The sequence below is a fragment of the Oncorhynchus nerka genome, unplaced genomic scaffold (assembly GCF_034236695.1).
Source record: "Oncorhynchus nerka isolate Pitt River unplaced genomic scaffold, Oner_Uvic_2.0 unplaced_scaffold_1402, whole genome shotgun sequence".
NCBI lineage: Eukaryota > Metazoa > Chordata > Actinopteri > Salmoniformes > Salmonidae > Oncorhynchus > Oncorhynchus nerka.
The window spans coordinates 1-21656 of NW_027039915.1; the positions used below are offsets into that span (position 1 = coordinate 1).

The 21656-nt window shown below is 45.5% G+C and overlaps 1 protein-coding gene across 1 annotated transcript in view; it reads left to right on the plus strand.

The window, feature by feature from the left end:
* Positions 1-692: 692 nt before the first annotated feature.
* Positions 693-21656, plus strand: part of LOC115122545 (protein kinase C epsilon type-like) — a 72282-nt gene continuing 51318 nt past the window's right edge. The window contains exons 1-3 of the mRNA XM_065015512.1: positions 693-767; positions 913-1007; positions 1100-1229. Coding sequence (XP_064871584.1) covers positions 972-1007; positions 1100-1229 — 166 coding nt within the window. The 5' untranslated portion in view covers positions 693-767; positions 913-971. The remainder of the gene's footprint in view (positions 768-912; positions 1008-1099; positions 1230-21656) is intronic.

The window sequence follows — 21656 nt, forward strand, 5'->3', positions numbered from 1 at the left end:
GCATTGTCAGATAGTCAGATAGTCCCTAACTGACTGCAGTATACTGCAGCATTGTCAGATAGTCCCTAACTGACTGCCTGACTGCAGTATACTGTAGCATTGTCATATAGTCCCTAACTGACTGCAGTATACTGTAGCATTGTTAGTCCCTAGATAGTCCCTAACTGACTGCAGTATACTGTAGCATCGTCAGATAGTCCCTAACTGACTGCAGTATACTGTAGCATTGTCAGATAGTCCCTAACTGACTGCAGTATACTGTAGCATTGTCAGATAGTCCCTAACTGACTGCAGTATACTGTAGCGTTGTCAGACGCTGCCTGTACTCCTTGTAAGTGTAACAGAGTGATTATGATGTGACCTGTTTCTCTGACAGGGGTGATAAGGAGTGTTAACACACAGCTGTGGCTATTTTAGCCTCCCCCCCCCCATAGCCACATTGACAGCACCTATAGAGGTGGCCCAACTCACTGCTATGGCTCAGGAACCTCTTAAACTTTCTGTTGTTCAATGGTTCAATTTCCATTCATTACAGCAAAGCAGGGTTAGGCTGTTTAAATTCCAGATTGTGACTTCTAATCAAAACATAGAAACATAGATGTTGAACGTGACAAAGCTTTGACGGCCCAAATATATTCACTTCATTCCAAGTAATAATTTACAATTCCACAAACGTAATTTAATGGATCTGACTGTATGTTTTATTGAGTGACTATTTCTCTCTCTCAACAGGGGTGTGATTGGGAAACAGGGTTACCAGTGTCAAGGTAACCATCATATCTATGTCTGTGTTACAGCTATCTGCACACCAATGTGTATTCCCATCGCTCTATAAGTAATAGGGCCTTAACAGATAACTCAACTAACGTGTTGAAAATAAAGTGATTGACTTAGTTGTCTGTTGTCTCCTAGTGTGCACATGTGTAGTCCATAAGCGCTGCCACGAGCTCATCATCACAAAATGTGCTGGGATGAAGAAAGACAAAGAGGACACCACACCAGAGGAGGTAGGCATCATTCCAGATATGAGTTATAATGAGGTGAATCAATCTAAGGGTGTGACTGTGTGATCGTTAATGCTCTTTGTCTCCCCCTGCAGGTTGGATCCCAGCGGTTCAGTGTTAATATGCCTCATAAATTTGGTATTCACAACTTCAAAGTCCTAACCTTCTGTGACCACTGTGGATCGCTACTGTGGGGCCTGCTCAGACAAGGGCTGCAATGCAAAGGTACGCCAGCACACACACATGCACACACGCGCAAACATACCCACAGGCGCACACACACACAAACACACACACAATGAGTTATACAAACAAATGCACCACTACACACAGACAATCACATACATAGTACATTCTCACAACATTTTGTACTGGTCAAGAAGAATGCACTCCAATAGCATGGTCTCTCTCTCCGTTTGTAACCATGGTCTTTCTCTCAATCAGTAACCATGGTCTCTCTCTCAGTCTGTAAGCATGGTGTATCTCTCAGTCAGTAACCATGGTCTCTCTCAGTCAGTAACCATGGTCTCTCTCTCAGTCTGTAACCATGGTCTCTCTCTCAGTCTGTAACCATGGTGTCTCTCTCAGTCAGTAACCATGGCCTCTCTCTGTCTCTAACCATGGTCTCTCTCAGTCTGTAACCATGGTCTCTCTCAGTCTGTAACTGTGATCTCTCTCAGTCAGTAACCATGGTCTCTCTCAGTCAGTAACCATGGTCTCTCTCTCAGACTGTAAGGTGAATAAACATGTGAGGTAACCATGGTCTCTCTTAATCAGTAACCATGGTCTCTCTCTCAGTCTGTAAGGTGAATGAACATGTGAGGTAACCATGGTCTCTCTTAGTCAGTAACCATGGTCTCTCTCAGTCTGTAACCATGGTCTCTCTCTCAGTCTGTAACCATGGTCTCTCTCTAAGTCTGTAACCATGGTTTCTCTCTCAATCAGTAACCATGGTCTCTCTCAGTCAGTAACCATGGTCTCTCTCTCAGTCAGTAACCATGGTGTCTCTCTCAGTCTCTAACCATGGTGTCTCTCTCAGTCAGTAACCATGGTCTCTCTCTAAGTCAGTAACCATGGTGTTGCTCTCAGTCAGTAACCATGGTGTTGCTCTCAGTCAATAACCATGGTCTCTCTCTGTCAGTAACCATGTTCTCTCTCATTCAGTAACCATGGTCTCTCTCTCAGTCAGTAACCATGGTCTCTCTCTCGGTCTGTAACCATGGTGTCTCTCTCAGTCAGTAACCATGGACTCTATCTATCTCAGTCTGTACGGTGAATGAACATGTGAGGTAACCATGGTCTCTCTCAGTCAGTAACCATGGTCTCTCTCAGTCAGTAACCATGGTCTCTCTCTCAGTCTGTAACCATGATGTCTCTCTCAGTCTGTAAGGTGAATGAACATGTGAGGTAACCAAGGTCTCTCTCAGTGAGTAACCATGGTCTCTTTCAGTCAGTAACCATGGTCTCTCTCAGTCAGTAACTATGGTCTCTCTCTCAGTCTGTAATCATGGTCTCTCTCTCAGTCTGTAAGGTGAATGAACATGTGAGGTAACCATGGTCTCTCTCAGTGAGTAACCATGGTCTCTCTCAGTCAGTAACCATGGTCTCTCTCAGTCAGTAACCATGGTCTCTCTCTCAGTCTGTAACCATGATGTCTCTCTCAGTCTGTAAGGTGAATGAACATGTGAGGTAACCAAGGTCTCTCTCAGTGAGTAACCATGGTCTCTTTCAGTCAGTAACCATGGTCTCTCTCTCAGTCAGTAACTATGGTCTCTCTCTCAGTCTGTAATCATGGTCTCTCTCTCAGTCTGTAAGGTGAATGAACATGTGAGGTAACCATGGTCTCTCTCAGTGAGTAACCATGGTCTCTCTCAGTCAGTAACCATGGTCTCTCTGAGTCAGTAACCATGGTCTCTCTCAGTCTGTAACCATGGTCTCTCTCTCAGTCTGTAAGGTGAATGAACATGTGAGGTAACCATGGTCTCTCTTAGTCAGTAACCATGGTCTCTCTCAGTCTGTAACCATGGTCTCTCTCTCAGTCTGTAACCATGGTCTCTCTCTAAGTCTGTAACCATGGTTTCTCTCTCAATCAGTAACCATGGTCTCTCTCAGTCAGTAACCATGGTCTCTCTCTCAGTCAGTAACCATGGTGTCTCTCTCAGTCTCTAACCATGGTGTCTCTCTCAGTCAGTAACCATGGTCTCTCTCTAAGTCAGTAACCATGGTGTTGCTCTCAGTCAGTAACCATGGTGTTGCTCTCAGTCAATAACCATGGTCTCTCTCTGTCAGTAACCATGTTCTCTCTCATTCAGTAACCATGGTCTCTCTCAGTCAGTAACCATGGTCTCTCTCTCGGTCTGTAACCATGGTGTCTCTCAGTCAGTAACCATGGACTCTATCTATCTCAGTCTGTACGGTGAATGAACATGTGAGGTAACCATGGTCTCTCTCAGTCAGTAACCATGGTCTCTCTCAGTCAGTAACCATGGTCTCTCTCTCAGTCTGTAACCATGATGTCTCTCTCAGTCTGTAAGGTGAATGAACATGTGAGGTAACCAAGGTCTCTTCAGTGAGTAACCATGGTCTCTTTCAGTCAGTAACCATGGTCTCTCTCTCAGTCAGTAACTATGGTCTCTCTCTCAGTCTGTAATCATGGTCTCTCTCTCAGTCTGTAAGGTGAATGAACATGTGAGGTAACCATGGTCTCTCTCAGTGAGTAACCATGGTCTCTCTCAGTCAGTAACCATGGTCTCTCTCAGTCAGTAACCATGGTCTCTCTCTCAGTCTGTAACCATGATGTCTCTCTCAGTCTGTAAGGTGAATGAACATGTGAGGTAACCAAGGTCTCTCTCAGTGAGTAACCATGGTCTCTTTCAGACAGTAACCATGGTCTCTCTCTCAGTCAGTAACTATGGTCTCTCTCTCAGTCTGTAATCATGGTCTCTCTCTCAGTCTGTAAGGTGAATGAACATGTGAGGTAACCATGGTCTCTCTCAGTGAGTAACCATGGTCTCTCTCAGTCAGTAACCATGGTCTCTCTGAGTCAGTAACCATGGTCTCTCTCAGTCTGTAACCATGGTCTCTCTCTCAGTCTGTAAGGTGAATGAACATGTGAGGTAACCATGGTCTCTCTTAGTCAGTAACCATGGTCTCTCTCAGTCTGTAACCATGGTCTCTCTCTCAGTCTGTAACCATGGTCTCTCTCTAAGTCTGTAACCATGGTTTCTCTCTCAATCAGTAACCATGGTCTCTCTCAGTCAGTAACCATGGTCTCTCTCTCAGTCAGTAACCATGGTGTCTCTCTCAGTCTCTAACCATGGTGTCTCTCTCAGTCAGTAACCATGGTCTCTCTCTAAGTCAGTAACCATGGTGTTGCTCTCAGTCAGTAACCATGGTGTTGCTCTCAGTCAATAACCATGGTCTCTCTCTGTCAGTAACCATGTTCTCTCTCATTCAGTAACCATGGTCTCTCTCTCAGTCAGTAACCATGGTCTCTCTCTCGGTCTGTAACCATGGTGTCTCTCTCAGTCAGTAACCATGGACTCTATCTATCTCAGTCTGTACGGTGAATGAACATGTGAGGTATCCATGGTCTCTCTCAGTCAGTAACCATGGTCTCTCTCTCAGTCTGTAACCATGATGTCTCTCTCAGTCTGTAAGGTGAATGAACATGTGAGGTAACCAAGGTCTCTCTCAGTGAGTAACCATGGTCTCTTTCAGTCAGTAACCATGGTCTCTCTCTCAGTCAGTAACTATGGTCTCTCTCTCAGTCTGTAATCATGGTCTCTCTCTCAGTCTGTAAGGTGAATGAACATGTGAGGTAACCATGGTCTCTCTCAGTGAGTAACCATGGTCTCTCTCAGTCAGTAACCATGGTCTCTCTGAGTCAGTAACCATGGTCTCTCTCAGTCTGTAACCATGGTCTCTCTCTCAGTCTGTAAGGTGAATGAACATGTGAGGTAACCATGGTCTCTCATAGTCAGTAACCATGGTCTGTCTCAGTCTGTAACCATGGTCTCTCTCTCAGTCTATAACCACGGTCTCTCTCTGTCTGTAACCATGGTTTCTCTATCAGTCTGTAACCATGGTGTCTCTCAGTCTGTAAGGTGAATGAACATGTGAGGTAACCATGGTCTCTCTCAGTGAGTAACCATGGTCTCTCTCAGTCAGTAACCATGGTCTCTCTCAGTCAGTAACCATGGTCTCTCTCAGTCAGTAACCATGGTCTCTCTCTCAGTCTGTAACCATGGTCTCTCTCAGTCTGTAAGGTGAATGAACATGTGAGGTAACCATGGTCTCTCTCTCAGTCTGTAAGGTGAATGAACATGTGAGGTAACCATGGTCTCTCTCAGTGAGTAACCATGGTCTCTCTCAGTCAGTAACCATGGTCTCTCTCTCAGTCAGTAACCATGGTCTCTCTCTCAGTCTGTAAGGTGAATGAACATGTGAGGTAACCATGGCCTTTCTCAGTCAGTAACCATGGTCTCTCTCAGTCAGTAACCATGGTCTCTCTCAGTCAGTAACTATGGTCTCTCTCTCAGTCTGTAACCATGGTGTCTCTCTCAGTCTGTAAGGTGAATGAACATGTGAGGTAATCATGGTCTCTCTCTCAGTCTGTAAGGTGAATGAACATGTGAGGTAACCATGGTCTCTCTCAGTGAGTAACCATGGTCTCTCTCAGTCAGTAACCATGGTCTCTCTCAGTCAGTAACCATGGTCTCTCTCAGTCAGTAACCATGGTCTCTCTCTCAGTCTGTAACCATGGTCTCTCTCTCAGTCTGTAAGGTGAATGAACATGTGAGGTAACCATGGTCTCTCATAGTCAGTAACCATGGTCTGTCTCAGTCTGTAACCATGGTCTCTCTCAGTCTATAACCATGGTCTCTCTCTGTCTGTAACCATGGTTTCTCTATCAGTCTGTAACCATGGTGTCTCTCTCAGTCTGTAAGGTGAATGAGCATGTGAGGTAACCATGGTCTCTCTCAGTGAGTAACCATGGTCTCTCTCAGTCAGTAACCATGGTCTCTCTCAGTCAGTAACCATGGTCTCTCTCAGTCAGTAACCATGGTCTCTCTCTCAGTCTGTAACCATGGTCTCTCTCTCAGTCTGTAAGGTGAATGAACATGTGAGGTAACCATGGTCTCTCTCAGTGAGTAACCATGGTCTCTCTCAGTCAGTAACCATGGTCTCTCTCTCAGTCAGTAACCATGGTCTCTCTCTCAGTCTGTAAGGTGAATGAACATGTGAGGTAACCATGGCCTTTCTCAGTCAGTAACCATGGTCTCTCTCAGTCAGTAACCATGGTCTCTCTCAGTCAGTAACTATGGTCTCTCTCTCAGTCTGTAATCATGGTCTCTCTCTCAGTCTGTAAGGTGAATGAACATGTGAGGTAACCATGGTCTCTCTCAGTGAGTAACCATGGTCTCTCTCAGTCAGTAACCATGGTCTCTCTGAGTCAGTAACCATGGTCTCTCTCAGTCTGTAACCATGGTCTCTCTCTCAGTCTGTAAGGTGAATGAACATGTGAGGTAACCATGGTCTCTCATAGTCAGTAACCATGGTCTGTCTCAGTCTGTAACCATGGTCTCTCTCTCAGTCTATAACCACGGTCTCTCTCTGTCTGTAACCATGGTTTCTCTATCAGTCTGTAACCATGGTGTCTCTCAGTCTGTAAGGTGAATGAACATGTGAGGTAACCATGGTCTCTCTCAGTGAGTAACCATGGTCTCTCTCAGTCAGTAACCATGGTCTCTCTCAGTCAGTAACCATGGTCTCTCTCAGTCAGTAACCATGGTCTCTCTCTCAGTCTGTAACCATGGTCTCTCTCTCAGTCTGTAAGGTGAATGAACATGTGAGGTAACCATGGTCTCTCTCTCAGTCTGTAAGGTGAATGAACATGTGAGGTAACCATGGTCTCTCTCAGTGAGTAACCATGGTCTCTCTCAGTCAGTAACCATGGTCTCTCTCTCAGTCAGTAACCATGGTCTCTCTCTCAGTCTGTAAGGTGAATGAACATGTGAGGTAACCATGGCCTTTCTCAGTCAGTAACCATGGTCTCTCTCAGTCAGTAACCATGGTCTCTCTCAGTCAGTAACTATGGTCTCTCTCTCAGTCTGTAACCATGGTGTCTCTCTCAGTCTGTAAGGTGAATGAACATGTGAGGTAATCATGGTCTCTCTCTCAGTCTGTAAGGTGAATGAACATGTGAGGTAACCATGGTCTCTCTCAGTGAGTAACCATGGTCTCTCTCAGTCAGTAACCATGGTCTCTCTCAGTCAGTAACCATGGTCTCTCTCAGTCAGTAACCATGGTCTCTCTCTCAGTCTGTAACCATGGTCTCTCTCTCAGTCTGTAAGGTGAATGAACATGTGAGGTAACCATGGTCTCTCATAGTCAGTAACCATGGTCTGTCTCAGTCTGTAACCATGGTCTCTCTCTCAGTCTATAACCATGGTCTCTCTCTGTCTGTAACCATGGTTTCTCTATCAGTCTGTAACCATGGTGTCTCTCTCAGTCTGTAAGGTGAATGAGCATGTGAGGTAACCATGGTCTCTCTCAGTGAGTAACCATGGTCTCTCTCAGTCAGTAACCATGGTCTCTCTCAGTCAGTAACCATGGTCTCTCTCAGTCAGTAACCATGGTCTCTCTCTCAGTCTGTAACCATGGTCTCTCTCTCAGTCTGTAAGGTGAATGAACATGTGAGGTAACCATGGTCTCTCTCAGTGAGTAACCATGGTCTCTCTCAGTCAGTAACCATGGTCTCTCTCTCAGTCAGTAACCATGGTCTCTCTCTCAGTCTGTAAGGTGAATGAACATGTGAGGTAACCATGGCCTTTCTCAGTCAGTAACCATGGTCTCTCTCAGTCAGTAACCATGGTCTCTCTCAGTCAGTAACTATGGTCTCTCTCTCAGTCTGTAACCATGGTGTCTCTCTCAGTCTGTAAGGTGAATGAACATGTGAGGTAATCATGGTCTCTCTCTCAGTCTGTAAGGTGAATGAACATGTGAGGTAACCATGGTCTCTCTCAGTGAGTAACCATGGTCTCTCTCAGTCAGTAACCATGGTCTCTCTCAGTCAGTAACCATGGTCTCTCTCTCAGTCTGTAACCATGGTCTCTCTCTCAGTCTGTAAGGTGAATGAACATGTAAGGTAACCATGGTCTCTCTCAGTGAGTAACCATGGTCTCTCTCAGTCAGTAACCATGGTCTCTCTCAGTCAGTAACCATGGTCTCTCTCAGTCAGTAACCATGGTCTCTCTCTCAGTCTGTAACCATGGTCTCTCTCTCAGTCTGTAAGATGAATGAACATGTGAGGTAAGCATGGTCTCTCATAGTCAGTAACCATGGTCTGTCTCAGTCTGTAACCATGGTCTCTCTCTCAGTCTATAACCATGGTCTCTCTCTGTCTGTAACCATTATTTCTCTATCAGTCAGTAACCATGGTCTCTCTCTCAGTCTGTAACCATGGTCTCTCTCTCAGTCTGTAAGGTGAATGAAACTGTGAGGTAACCATGGTCTCTCTCAGTCAGTAACCATGGTATCTCAGTCAGTAACCATGGTCTCTCTCTCAGTCTGTAACCATGGTCTCTCTCTCAGTCTGTAAGGTGAATGAAAGTGTGAGGTAACCATGGTCTCTCTCAGTCTGTAACCATGGTCTCTCTCTCAATCTGTAAGGTGAATGAATATGTGAGGTAACCATGGTCTCTCTCAGTCAGTAACCATGGTCTCTCTCAGTCAGTAACCATGGTCTCTCTCTCAGTCAGTAGCCATGGTCTCTCTCTCAGTCTGTAAGGTGAATGCACATGTGGTGTAACCATGGTCTCTCTCTCAGTCTGTAAGGTGAATGAACATGTGAGGTAACCATGGTCTCTCTCAGTCAGTAACCATGGTCTCTCTCAGTCAGTAACCATGGTCTCTCTGTCAGTCTGTAAGGTGAATGAACATGTGAGGTAACCATGGTCTCTCTAAATCAGTAACCGTGGTCTCTCTCAGTCTGTAACCATGGTCTCTCTCAGTCAGTAACCATGGTCTCTCTCTCAGTCTGTAAGGTGAATGAACATGTGATGTAACCATGGTCTCTCTCTCAGTCTGTAAGGTGAATGAACATGTGAGGTAACCATGGTCTCTCTCAGTGAGTAACCATGGTGTCTCTCTCAGTCCATAACCATGGACTCTCTCTATCTCAGTCTGTAACCATGGTCTATCTCTCAGTCTGTACGGTGAATGAACATGTGAGGTAGCCATGGTCTCTCTAAGTCAGTAACCATGGTCTCTCTCAGTCAGTAAAAATGGTCTCTCTCTCAGTCTGTAACCATGATGTCTCTCTCAGTCTGTAAGGTGAATGAACATGTGATGTAACCATGGTCTCCCTCTCAGTCTGTAAGGGGAATGAACATGTGAGGTAACCAAGGTCTCTCTCAGTGAGTAACTATGGTCTCTCTCAGTCAGTAACCATGGTCTCTCTCAGTCAGTAACCATGGTCTCTCTCTGTCTGTAACCATGGTTTCTCTATCAGTCAGTATCCATGGTCTCTCTCTCTCAGTCTGTAACCATGGTCTCTCTCTCAGTCTGTAAGGTGAATGAATATGTGAGATAACCATGGTCTCTCTCAGTCAGTAACCATGGTCTCTCTCAGTCAGTAACCATGGTCTCTCAGTCAGTAACCATGGTCTCTCTCTCAGTCTGTAAGCATGGTCTCTCTCTCAATCTGTAAGGTGAATGAATATGTGAGGTAACCATGGTCTCTCTCAGTCAGTAACCATGGTCTCTCTCAGTCAGTAACCATGGTCTCTCTCTCAGTCAGTAGCCATGGTCTCTCTCTCAGTCTGTAAGGTGAATGCACATGTGGTGTAACCATGGTCTCTCTCAGTCTGTAACCATGGTGTCTCTCTCAGTCTGTAACCATGGTCTCTCTGTCTGTAACTGTGGTCTCTCTCAGTCAGTAACCATGGTCTCTCTCAGTCAGTAACCATGGTCTCTCTCTGAGACTGTAAGGTGAATAAACGTGTGAGGTAACCATGGTCTCTCTTAATCAGTAACCATGGTCTCTCTCTCAGTCTGTAAGGTGAATGAACATGTGAGGTAACCATGGTCTCTCTCTCAGTCTGTAAGGTGAATGAACATGTGAGGTAACCATGGTCTCTCTCAGTGAGTAACCATGGTCTCTCTCAGTCAGTAACCATGGTCTCTCTCTCAGTCTGTAACCATGGTCTCTCTCTCAGTCTGTAAGGTGAATGAACATGTGAGGTAACCATGGTCTCTCATAGTCAGTAACCATGGTCTGTCTCAGTCTGTAACCATGGTCTCCCTCTCAGTCTATAACCATGGTCTCTCTCTCAGTCTGTAAGGTGAATGAACATGTGAGGTAACCATGGTCTCTCTCTCAGTCTGTAAGGTGAATGAACATGTGAGGTAACCATGGTCTCTCTCAGTGAGTAACCATGGTCTCTCTCAGTCAGTAACCATGGTCTCTCTCTCAGTCTGTAACCATGGTCTCTCTCTCAGTCTGTAAGGTGAATGAACATGTGAGGTAACCATGGTCTCTCTCAGTGAGTAACCATGGTCTCTCTCAGTCAGTAACCATGGTCTCTCTCAGTCAGTAACCATGGTCTCTCTCAGTCTGTAACCATGGTCTCTCTCTCAGTCTGTAAGGTGAATGAACATGTGAGGTAACCATGGTCTCTCTCTCAGTCTGTAAGGTGAATGAACATGTGAGGTAACCATGGTCTCTCTCAGTGAGTAACCATGGTCTCTCTCAGTCAGTAACCATGGTCTCTCTCTCAGTCTGTAAGGTGAATGAACATGTGAGGTAACCATGGCCTTTCTCAGTCAGTAACCATGGCCTCTCTCTCAGTCTGTAAGGTGAATGAACATGTGAGGTAACCATGGTCTCTCTCAGTGAGTAACCATGGTCTCTCTCAGTCAGTAACCATGGTCTCTCTCTCAGTCAGTAACCATGGTCTCTCTCAGTCTGTAAGGTGAATGAACATGTGAGGTAACCATGGCCTTTCTCAGTCAGTAACCATGGTCTCTCTCAGTCAGTAACCATGGTCTCTCTCAGTCAGTAACTATGGTCTCTCTCTCAGTCTGTAACCATGGTGTCTCTCTCAGTCTGTAAGGTGAATGAACATGTGAGGTAATCATGGTCTCTCTCTCAGTCTGTAAGGTGAATGAACATGTGAGGTAACCATGGTCTCTCTCAGTGAGTAACCATGGTCTCTCTCAGTCAGTAACCATGGTCTCTCTCAGTCAGTAACCATGGTCTCTCTCAGTCAGTAACCATGGTCTCTCTCTCAGTCTGTAACCATGGTCTCTCTCTCAGTCTGTAAGGTGAATGAACATGTGAGGTAACCATGGTCTCTCTCAGTGAGTAACCATGGTGTCTCTCTCAGTCCATAACCATGGACTCTCTCTATCTCAGTCTGTAACCATGGTATATCTCTCAGTCTGTACGGTGAATGAACATGTGAGGTAGCCATGGTCTCTCTAAGTCAGTAACCATGGTCTCTCTCAGTCAGTAAAAATGGTCTCTCTCTCAGTCTGTAACCATGATGTCTCTCTCAGTCTGTAAGGTGAATGAACATGTGATGTAACCATGGTCTCCCTCTCAGTCTGTAAGGGGAATGAACATGTGAGGTAACCAAGGTCTCTCTCAGTGAGTAACTATGGTCTCTCTCAGTCAGTAACCATGGTCTCTCTCAGTCAGTAACCATGGTCTCTCTCTGTCTGTAACCATGGTTTCTCTATCAGTCAGTATCCATGGTCTCTCTCTCTCAGTCTGTAACCATGGTCTCTCTCAGTCTGTAAGGTGAATGAATATGTGAGATAACCATGGTCTCTCTCAGTCAGTAACCATGGTCTCTCTCAGTCAGTAACCATGGTCTCTCAGTCAGTAACCATTGTCTCTCTCTCAGTCTGTAAGCATGGTCTCTCTCTCAATCTGTAAGGTGAATGAATATGTGAGGTAACCATGGTCTCTCTCAGTCAGTAACCATGGTCTCTCTCAGTCAGTAACCATGGTCTCTCTCTCAGTCAGTAGCCATGGTCTCTCTCTCAGTCTGTAAGGTGAATGCACATGTGGTGTAACCATGGTCTCTCTAAGTCTGTAACCATGGTGTCTCTCTCAGTCTGTAACCATGGTCTCTCTGTCTGTAACTGTGGTCTCTCTCAGTCAGTAACCATGGTCTCTCTCTGAGACTGTAAGGTGAATAAACGTGTGAGGTAACCATGGTCTCTCTTAATCAGTAACCATGGTCTCTCTCTCAGTCTGTAAGGTGAATGAACATGTGAGGTAACCATGGTCTCTCTCTCAGTCTGTAAGGTGAATGAACATGTGAGGTAACCATGGTCTCTCTCAGTGAGTAACCATGGTCTCTCTCAGTCAGTAACCATGGTCTCTCTCTCAGTCTGTAACCATGGTCTCTCTCTCAGTTTGTAAGGTGAATGAACATGTGAGGTAACCATGGTCTCTCATAGTCAGTAACCATGGTCTGTCTCAGTCTGTAACCATGGTCTCCCTCTCAGTCTATAACCATGGTCTCTCTCTCAGTCTGTAAGGTGAATGAATATGTGAGATAACCATGGTCTCTCTCAGTCAGTAACCATGGTCTCTCTCAGTCAGTAACCATGGTCTCTCAGTCAGTATCCATGGTCTCTCTCTCAGTCTGTAAGCATGGTCTCTCTCTCAATCTGTAAGGTGAATGAATATGTGAGGTAACCATGGTCTCTCTCAGTCAGTAAACATGGTCTCTCTCAGTCAGTAACCATGGTCTCTCTCTCAGTCAGTAGCCATGGTCTCTCTCTCAGTCTGTAAGGTGAATGCACATGTGGTGTAACCATGGTCTCTCTCAGTCTGTAACCATGGTGTCTCTCTCAGTCAGTAACCATGGTCTCTCTCTGAGACTGTAAGGTGAATAAACGTGTGAGGTAACCATGGTCTCTCTTAATCAGTAACCATGGTCTCTCTCTCAGTCTGTAAGGTGAATGAACATGTGAGGTAACCATGGTCTCTCTCTCAGTCTGTAAGGTGAATGAACATGTGAGGTAACCATGGTCTCTCTCAGTGAGTAAACATGGTCTCTCTCAGTCAGTAACCATGGTCTCTCTCTCAGTCTGTAACCATGGTCTCTCTCTCAGTTTGTAAGGTGAATGAACATGTGAGGTAACCATGGTCTCTCATAGTCAGTAACCATGGTCTGTCTCAGTCTGTAACCATGGTCTCCTCTCAGTCTATAACCATGGGTCTCTCTCAGTCTGTAAGGTGAATGAACATGTGAGGTAACCATGGTCTCTCTCTCAGTCTGTAAGGTGAATGAACATGTGAGGTAACCATGGTCTCTCTCAGTGAGTAACCATGGTCTCTCTCAGTCAGTAACCATGGTCTCTCTCTCAGTCTGTAACCATGGTCTCTCTCTCAGTCTGTAAGGTGAATGAACATGTGAGGTAACCATGGGTAACCATGGTCTCTCTCAGTCAGTAACCATGGTCTCTCTCAGTCAGTAACCATGGTCTCTCTCAGTCAGTAACCATGGTCTCTCTCTCAGTCTGTAACCATGGTCTCTCTCAGTCTGTAAGGTGAATGAACATGTGAGGTAACCATGGTCTCTCTCTCAGTCTGTAAGGTGAATGAACATGTGAGGTAACCATGGTCTCTCTCAGTGAGTAACCATGGTCTCTCTCAGTCAGTAACCATGGTCTCTCTCTCAGTCAGTAACCATGGTCTCTCTCTCAGTCTGTAAGGTGAATGAACATGTGAGGTAACCATGGCCTTTCTCAGTCAGTAACCATGGCCTCTCTCTCAGTCTGTAAGGTGAATGAACATGTGAGGTAACCATGGTCTCTCTCAGTGAGTAACCATGGTCTCTCTCAGTCAGTAACCATGGTCTCTCTCTCAGTCTGTAACCATGGTCTGTCTCTCAGTCTGTAAGGTGAATGAACATGTGAGGTAACCATGGTCTCTCATAGTCAGTAACCATGGTCTGTCTCAGTCTGTAACCATGGTCTCTCTCTCAGTCTATAACCATGGTCTCTCTCTGTCTGTAACCATGGTTTCTCTATCAGTCTGTAACCATGGTGTCTCTCTCAGTCTGTAAGGTGAATGAACATGTGAGGTAACCATGGTCTCTCTCTCAGTCTGTAAGGTGAATGAACATGTGAGGTAACCATGGTCTCTCTCTGTCTGTAACCATGGTTTCTCTATCAAACAGTATCCATGGTCTCTCTCTCTCAGTCTGTAACCATGGTCTCTCTCTCAGTCTGTAAGGTGAATGAATATGTGAGGTAACCATGGTCTCTCTCAGTCAGTAACCATGGTCTCTCAGTCAGTAACCATGGTCTTTCTCTCAGTCTGTAAGCATGTTCTATCTCTCAATCTGTAAGGTGAATGAATATGTGAGGTAACCATGGTCTCTCTCAGTCAGTAACCATGGTCTCTCTCAGTCAGTAACCATGGTCTCTCTCAGTCAGTAACCATGGTCTCTCTCTCAGTCTGTAACCATGGTGTCTCGCTCAGTCTGTCAGGTGAATGAACATGTGAGGTAATCATGGTCTCTCTCTCAGTCTGTAAGGTGAATGAACATGTGAGGTAACCATGGTCTCTCTCAGTCTGTAACCATGGTCTGTCTCTCAGTCTGTAAGGTGAATGAACATGTGAGGTAACCATGGTCTCTCATAGTCAGTAACCATGGTCTGTCTCAGTCTGTAACCATGGTCTCTCTCTCAGTCTATAACCATGGTCTCTCTCTGTCTGTAACCATGGTTTCTCTATCAGTCTGTAACCATGGTGTCTCTCTCAGTCTGTAAGGTGAATGAACATGTGAGGTAACCATGGTCTCTCTCTCAGTCTGTAAGTTGAATGAACATGTGAGGTAACCATGGTCTCTCTCTGTCTGTAACCATGGTTTCTCTATCAGTCAGTATCCATGGTCTCTCTCTCTCAGTCTGTAACCATGGTCTCTCTCCCAGTCTGTAAGGTGAATGAGTATGTGAGGTAACCATGGTCTCTCTCAGTCAGTAACCATGGTCTCTCTCAGTCAGTAACCATGGTCTCTCTCTCAGTCAGTAGCCATGGTCTCTCTCTCAGTCTGTAAGGTGAATGCACATGTGGTGTAACCATGGTCTCTCTCTCTCAGCCTGTAAGGTGAATGAACATGTGAGGTAACCATGGTCTCTCTAAATCAGTAACCGTGGTCTCTCTCAGTCTGTAACCATGGTCTCTCTCAGTCAGTAACCATGGTCTCTCTCTCAGTCTGTAAGGTGAATGAACATGTGATGTAACCATGGTCTCTCTCTCAGTCTGTAAGGTGAATGAACATGTGAGGTAACCATGGTGTCTCTCTCAGTCCATAACCATGGACTCTCTCTATCTCAGTCTGTAACCATGGTCTATCTCTCAGTCTGTACGGTGAATGAACATGTGAGGTAGCCATGGTCTCTCTAAGTCAGTAACCATGGTCTCTCTCAGTCAGTAAAAATCGTCTCTCTCTCAGTCTGTAACCATGATGTCTCTCTCAGTCTGTAAGGTGAATGAACATGTGATGTAACCATGTTCTCCCTCTCAGTCTGTAAGGTGAATGAACATGTGAGGTAACCAAGGTCTCTCTCAGTGAGTAACTATGGTCTCTCTCTCAGTCTGTAAGGTGAATGAACATGTGATGTAACCATGGTCTCTCTCTCAGTCTGTAAGGTGAATGAACATGTGAGGTAACCAAGGTCTCTCTCAGTGAGTAACTATGGTCTCTCTCAGTCAGTAACCATGGTCTCTCTCAGTCTGTAACCATGGTCTCTCTCTCAGTCTGTAACCATGGTCTCTCTCTGTCTGTAACCATGGTTTCTCTATTAGTCAGTAACCATGGTCTCTCTCTCAGTCTGTAAGGTGAATGAAAGTGTGAGGTAACCATGGTCTCTCTCAGTCAGTAACCATGGTCTCTCTCTCAGTCTGTAACCATGGTCTCTCTCTCAGTCTGTAACCATGGTGTCTCTCTCAGTCAGTAACCATGGCCTCTCTCAGTCAGTAACCATGGTCTCTCTCTCAGTCTGTAACCATGGTCTGTCTCTCAGTCTGTAAGGTGAATGAACATGTGAGGTAACCATGGTCTCTCATAGTCAGTAACCATGGTCTGTCTCAGTCTGTAACCATGGTCTCTCTCTCAGTCTGTAACCATTGTCTCTCTCTAAGTATGTAACCATGGTTTCTCTCTCAATCAGTAACCACGGTCTCTCTCAGTCAGTAACCATGATGTCTCTCTCAGTCTGTAAGGTGAATGAACATGTGAGGTAACCAAGGTCTCTCTCAGTGAGTAACCATGGTCTCTCTCAGTCAGTAACCATGGTCTCTCTCAGTCAGTAACCATGGTCTCTCTCTCAGTCAGTAACCATGGTCTCTCTCTCAGTCAGTAACCATGGTCTCTCTCAGTCAGTAACCATGGTCTCTCTCTCAGTCTGTAACCATGGTGTCTCGCTCAGTCTGTAAGGTGAATGAACATGTGAGGTAATCATGGTCTCTCTCTCAGTCTGTAAGGTGAATGAACATGTGAGGTAACCATGGTCTCTCTCAGTGAGTAACCATGGTCTCTCTCAGTCAGTAACCATGGTCTCTCTCTCAGTCTGTAACCATGGTCTGTCTCTCAGTCTGTAAGGTGAATGAACATGTGAGGTAACCATGGTCTCTCTCAGTGAGTAACCATGGTCTCTCTCAGTCAGTAACCATGGTCTCTCTCTCAGTCTACAACCATGGTCTCTCTCTGTCTGTAACCATGGTTTCTCTATCAGTCTGTAACCATGGTGTCTCTCTCAGTCTGTAAGGTGAATGAACATGTGAGGTAACCATGGTCTCTCTCTCAGTCTGTAAGGTGAATGAACATGTGAGGTAACCATGGTCTCTCTCTGTCTGTAACCATGGTTTCTCTATCAAACAGTATCCATGGTCTCTCTCTCTCAGTCTGTAACCATGGTCTCTCTCTCAGTCTGTAAGGTGAATGAATATGTGAGGTAACCATGGTCTCTCTCAGTCAGTAACCATGGTCTCTCAGTCAGTAACCATGGTCTTTCTCTCAGTCTGTAAGCATGTTCTATCTCTCAATCTGTAAGGTGAATGAATATGTGAGGTAACCATGGTCTCTCTCAGTCAGTAACCATGGTCTCTCTCAGTCAGTAACCATGGTCTCTCTCAGTCAGTAACCATGGTCTCTCTCTCAGTCTGTAACCATGGTGTCTCGCTCAGTCTGTCAGGTGAATGAACATGTGAGGTAATCATGGTCTCTCTCTCAGTCTGTAAGGTGAATGAACATGTGAGGTAACCATGGTCTCTCTCAGTCTGTAACCATGGTCTGTCTCTCAGTCTGTAAGGTGAATGAACATGTGAGGTAACCATGGTCTCTCATAGTCAGTAACCATGGTCTGTCTCAGTCTGTAACCATGGTCTCTCTCTCAGTCTATAACCATGGTCTCTCTCTGTCTGTAACCATGGTTTCTCTATCAGTCTGTAACCATGGTGTCTCTCTCAGTCTGTAAGGTGAATGAACATGTGAGGTAACCATGGTCTCTCTCTCAGTCTGTAAGTTGAATGAACATGTGAGGTAACCATGGTCTCTCTCTGTCTGTAACCATGGTTTCTCTATCAGTCAGTATCCATGGTCTCTCTCTCTCAGTCTGTAACCATGGTCTCTCTCCCAGTCTGTAAGGTGAATGAGTATGTGAGGTAACCATGGTCTCTCTCAGTCAGTAACCATGGTCTCTCTCAGTCAGTAACCATGGTCTCTCTCTCAGTCAGTAGCCATGGTCTCTCTCTCAGTCTGTAAGGTGAATGCACATGTGGTGTAACCATGGTCTCTCTCTCTCAGCCTGTAAGGTGAATGAACATGTGAGGTAACCATGGTCTCTCTAAATCAGTAACCGTGGTCTCTCTCAGTCTGTAACCATGGTCTCTCTCAGTCAGTAACCATGGTCTCTCTCTCAGTCTGTAAGGTGAATGAACATGTGATGTAACCGTGGTCTCTCTCTCAGTCTGTAAGGTGAATGAACATGTGAGGTAACCATGGTGTCTCTCTCAGTCCATAACCATGGACTCTCTCTATCTCAGTCTGTAACCATGGTCTATCTCTCAGTCTGTACGGTGAATGAACATGTGAGGTAGCCATGGTCTCTCTAAGTCAGTAACCATGGTCTCTCTCAGTCAGTAAAAATCGTCTCTCTCTCAGTCTGTAACCATGATGTCTCTCTCAGTCTGTAAGGTGAATGAACATGTGATGTAACCATGTTCTCCCTCTCAGTCTGTAAGGTGAATGAACATGTGAGGTAACCAAGGTCTCTCTCAGTGAGTAACTATGGTCTCTCTCTCAGTCTGTAAGGTGAATGAACATGTGATGTAACCATGGTCTCTCTCAGTCAGTAACCATGGTCTCTCTCAGTCAGTAACCATGGTCTCTCTCAGTCTGTAACCATGGTCTCTCTCTCAGTCTGTAACCATGGTCTCTCTCTGTCTGTAACCATGGTTTCTCTATTAGTCAGTAACCATGGTCTCTCTCTCAGTCTGTAAGGTGAATGAAAGTGTGAGGTAACCATGGTCTCTCTCAGTCAGTAACCATGGTCTCTCTCTCAGTCTGTAACCATGGTCTCTCTCTCAGTCTGTAACCATGGTGTCTCTCTCAGTCAGTAACCATGGCCTCTCTCAGTCAGTAACCATGGTCTCTCTCTCAGTCTGTAACCATGGTCTGTCTCTCAGTCTGTAAGGTGAATGAACATGTGAGGTAACCATGGTCTCTCATAGTCAGTAACCATGGTCTGTCTCAGTCTGTAACCATGGTCTCTCTCTCAGTCTGTAACCATTGTCTCTCTCTAAGTATGTAACCATGGTTTCTCTCTCAATCAGTAACCACGGTCTCTCTCAGTCAGTAACCATGATGTCTCTCTCAGTCTGTAAGGTGAATGAACATGTGAGGTAACCAAGGTCTCTCTCAGTGAGTAACCATGGTCTCTCTCAGTCAGTAACCATGGTCTCTCTCAGTCAGTAACCATGGTCTCTCTCTCAGTCAGTAACCATGGTCTCTCTCAGTCAGTAACCATGGTCTCTCTCAGTCAGTAACCATGGTCTCTCTCTCAGTCTGTAACCATGGTGTCTCGCTCAGTCTGTAAGGTGAATGAACATGTGTGGTAATCATGGTCTCTCTCTCAGTCTGTAAGGTGAATGAACATGTGAGGTAACCATGGTCTCTCTCAGTGAGTAACCATGGTCTCTCTCAGTCAGTAACCATGGTCTCTCTCTCAGTCTGTAACCATGGTCTGTCTCTCAGTCTGTAAGGTGAATGAACATGTGAGGTAACCATGGTCTCTCTCAGTGAGTAACCATGGTCTCTCTCAGTCAGTAACCATGGTCTCTCTCTCAGTCTATAACCATGGTCTCTCTCTGTCTGTAACCATGGTTTCTCTATCAGTCTGTAACCATGGTGTCTCTCTCAGTCTGTAAGGTGAATGAACATGTGAGGTAACCATGGTCTCTCTCTGTCTGTAACCATGGTTTCTCTATCAAACAGTATCCATGGTCTCTCTCTCTCAGTCTGTAACCATGGTCTCTCTCTCAGTCTGTAAGGTGAATGAATATGTGAGGTAACCATGGTCTCTCTCAGTCAGTAACCATGGTCTCTCAGTCAGTAACCATGGTCTTTCTCTCAGTCTGTAAGCATGTTCTATCTCTCAATCTGTAAGGTGAATGAATATGTGAGGTAACCATGGTCTCTCTCAGTCAGTAACCATGGTCTCTCTCAGTCAGTAACCATGGTCTCTCTCAGTCAGTAACCATGGTCTCTCTCAGTCTGTAACCATGGTGTCTCGCTCAGTCTGTCAGGTGAATGAACATGTGAGGTAATCATGGTCTCTCTCTCAGTCTGTAAGGTGAATGAACATGTGAGGTAACCATGGTCTCTCTCAGTCTGTAACCATGGTCTGTCTCTCAGTCTGTAAGGTGAATGAACATGTGAGGTAACCATGGTCTCTCATAGTCAGTAACCATGGTCTGTCTCAGTCTGTAACCATGGTCTCTCTCTCAGTCTATAACCATGGTCTCTCTCTGTCTGTAACCATGGTTTCTCTATCAGTCTGTAACCATGGTGTCTCTCTCAGTCTGTAAGGTGAATGAACATGTGAGGTAACCATGGTCTCTCTCTCAGTCTGTAAGTTGAATGAACATGTGAGGTAACCATGGTCTCTCTCTGTCTGTAACCATGGTTTCTCTATCAGTCAGTATCCATGGTCTCTCTCTCTCAGTCTGTAACCATGGTCTCTCTCCCAGTCTGTAAGGTGAATGAGTATGTGAGGTAACCATGGTCTCTCTCAGTCAGTAACCATGGTCTCTCTCAGTCAGTAACCATGGTCTCTCTCTCAGTCAGTAGCCATGGTCTCTCTCTCAGTCTGTAAGGTGAATGCACATGTGGTGTAACCATGGTCTCTCTCTCTCAGCCTGTAAGGTGAATGAACATGTGAGGTAACCATGGTCTCTCTAAATCAGTAACCGTGGTCTCTCTCAGTCTGTAACCATGGTCTCTCTCAGTCAGTAACCATGGTCTCTCTCTCAGTCTGTAAGGTGAATGAACATGTGATGTAACCATGGTCTCTCTCTCAGTCTGTAAGGTGAATGAACATGTGAGGTAACCATGGTGTCTCTCTCAGTCCATAACCATGGACTCTCTCTATCTCAGTCTGTAACCATGGTCTATCTCTCAGTCTGTACGGTGAATGAACATGTGAGGTAGCCATGGTCTCTCTAAGTCAGTAACCATGGTCTCTCTCAGTCAGTAAAAATCGTCTCTCTCTCAGTCTGTAACCATGATGTCTCTCTCAGTCTGTAAGGTGAATGAACATGTGATGTAACCATGTTCTCCCTCTCAGTCTCTAAGGTGAATGAACATGTGAGGTAACCAAGGTCTCTCTCAGTGAGTAACTATGGTCTCTCTCTCAGTCTGTAAGGTGAATGAACATGTGAGGTAACCAAGGTCTCTCTCAGTGAGTAACTATGGTCTCTCTCTCAGTCTGTAAGGTGAATGAACATGTGAGGTAACCAAGGTCTCTCTCAGTGAGTAACTATGGTCTCTCTCAGTCAGTAACCATGGTCTCTCTCAGTCAGTAACCATGGTCTCTCTCAGTCTGTAACCATGGTCTCTCTCTCAGTCTGTAACCATGGTCTCTCTCTGTCTGTAACCATGGTTTCTCTATTAGTCAGTAACCATGGTCTCTCTCTCAGTCTGTAAGGTGAATGAACATGTGAGGTAACCAAGGTCTCTCTCAGTGAGTAACTATGGTCTCTCTCAGTCAGTAACCATGGTCTCTCTCAGTCAGTAACCATGGTCTCTCTCAGTCTGTAACCATGGTCTCTCTCTCAGTCTGTAACCATGGTCTCTCTCTGTCTGTAACCATGGTTTCTCTATTAGTCAGTAACCATGGTCTCTCTCTCAGTCTGTAAGGTGAATGAAAGTGTGAGGTAACCATGGTCTCTCTCAGTCAGTAACCATGGTCTCTCTCTCAGTCTGTAACCATGGTCTCTCTCTCAGTCTGTAACCATGGTGTCTCTCTCAGTCAGTAACCATGGCCTCTCTCAGTCAGTAACCATGGTCTCTCTCTCAGTCTGTAACCATGGTCTGTCTCTCAGTCTGTAAGGTGAATGAA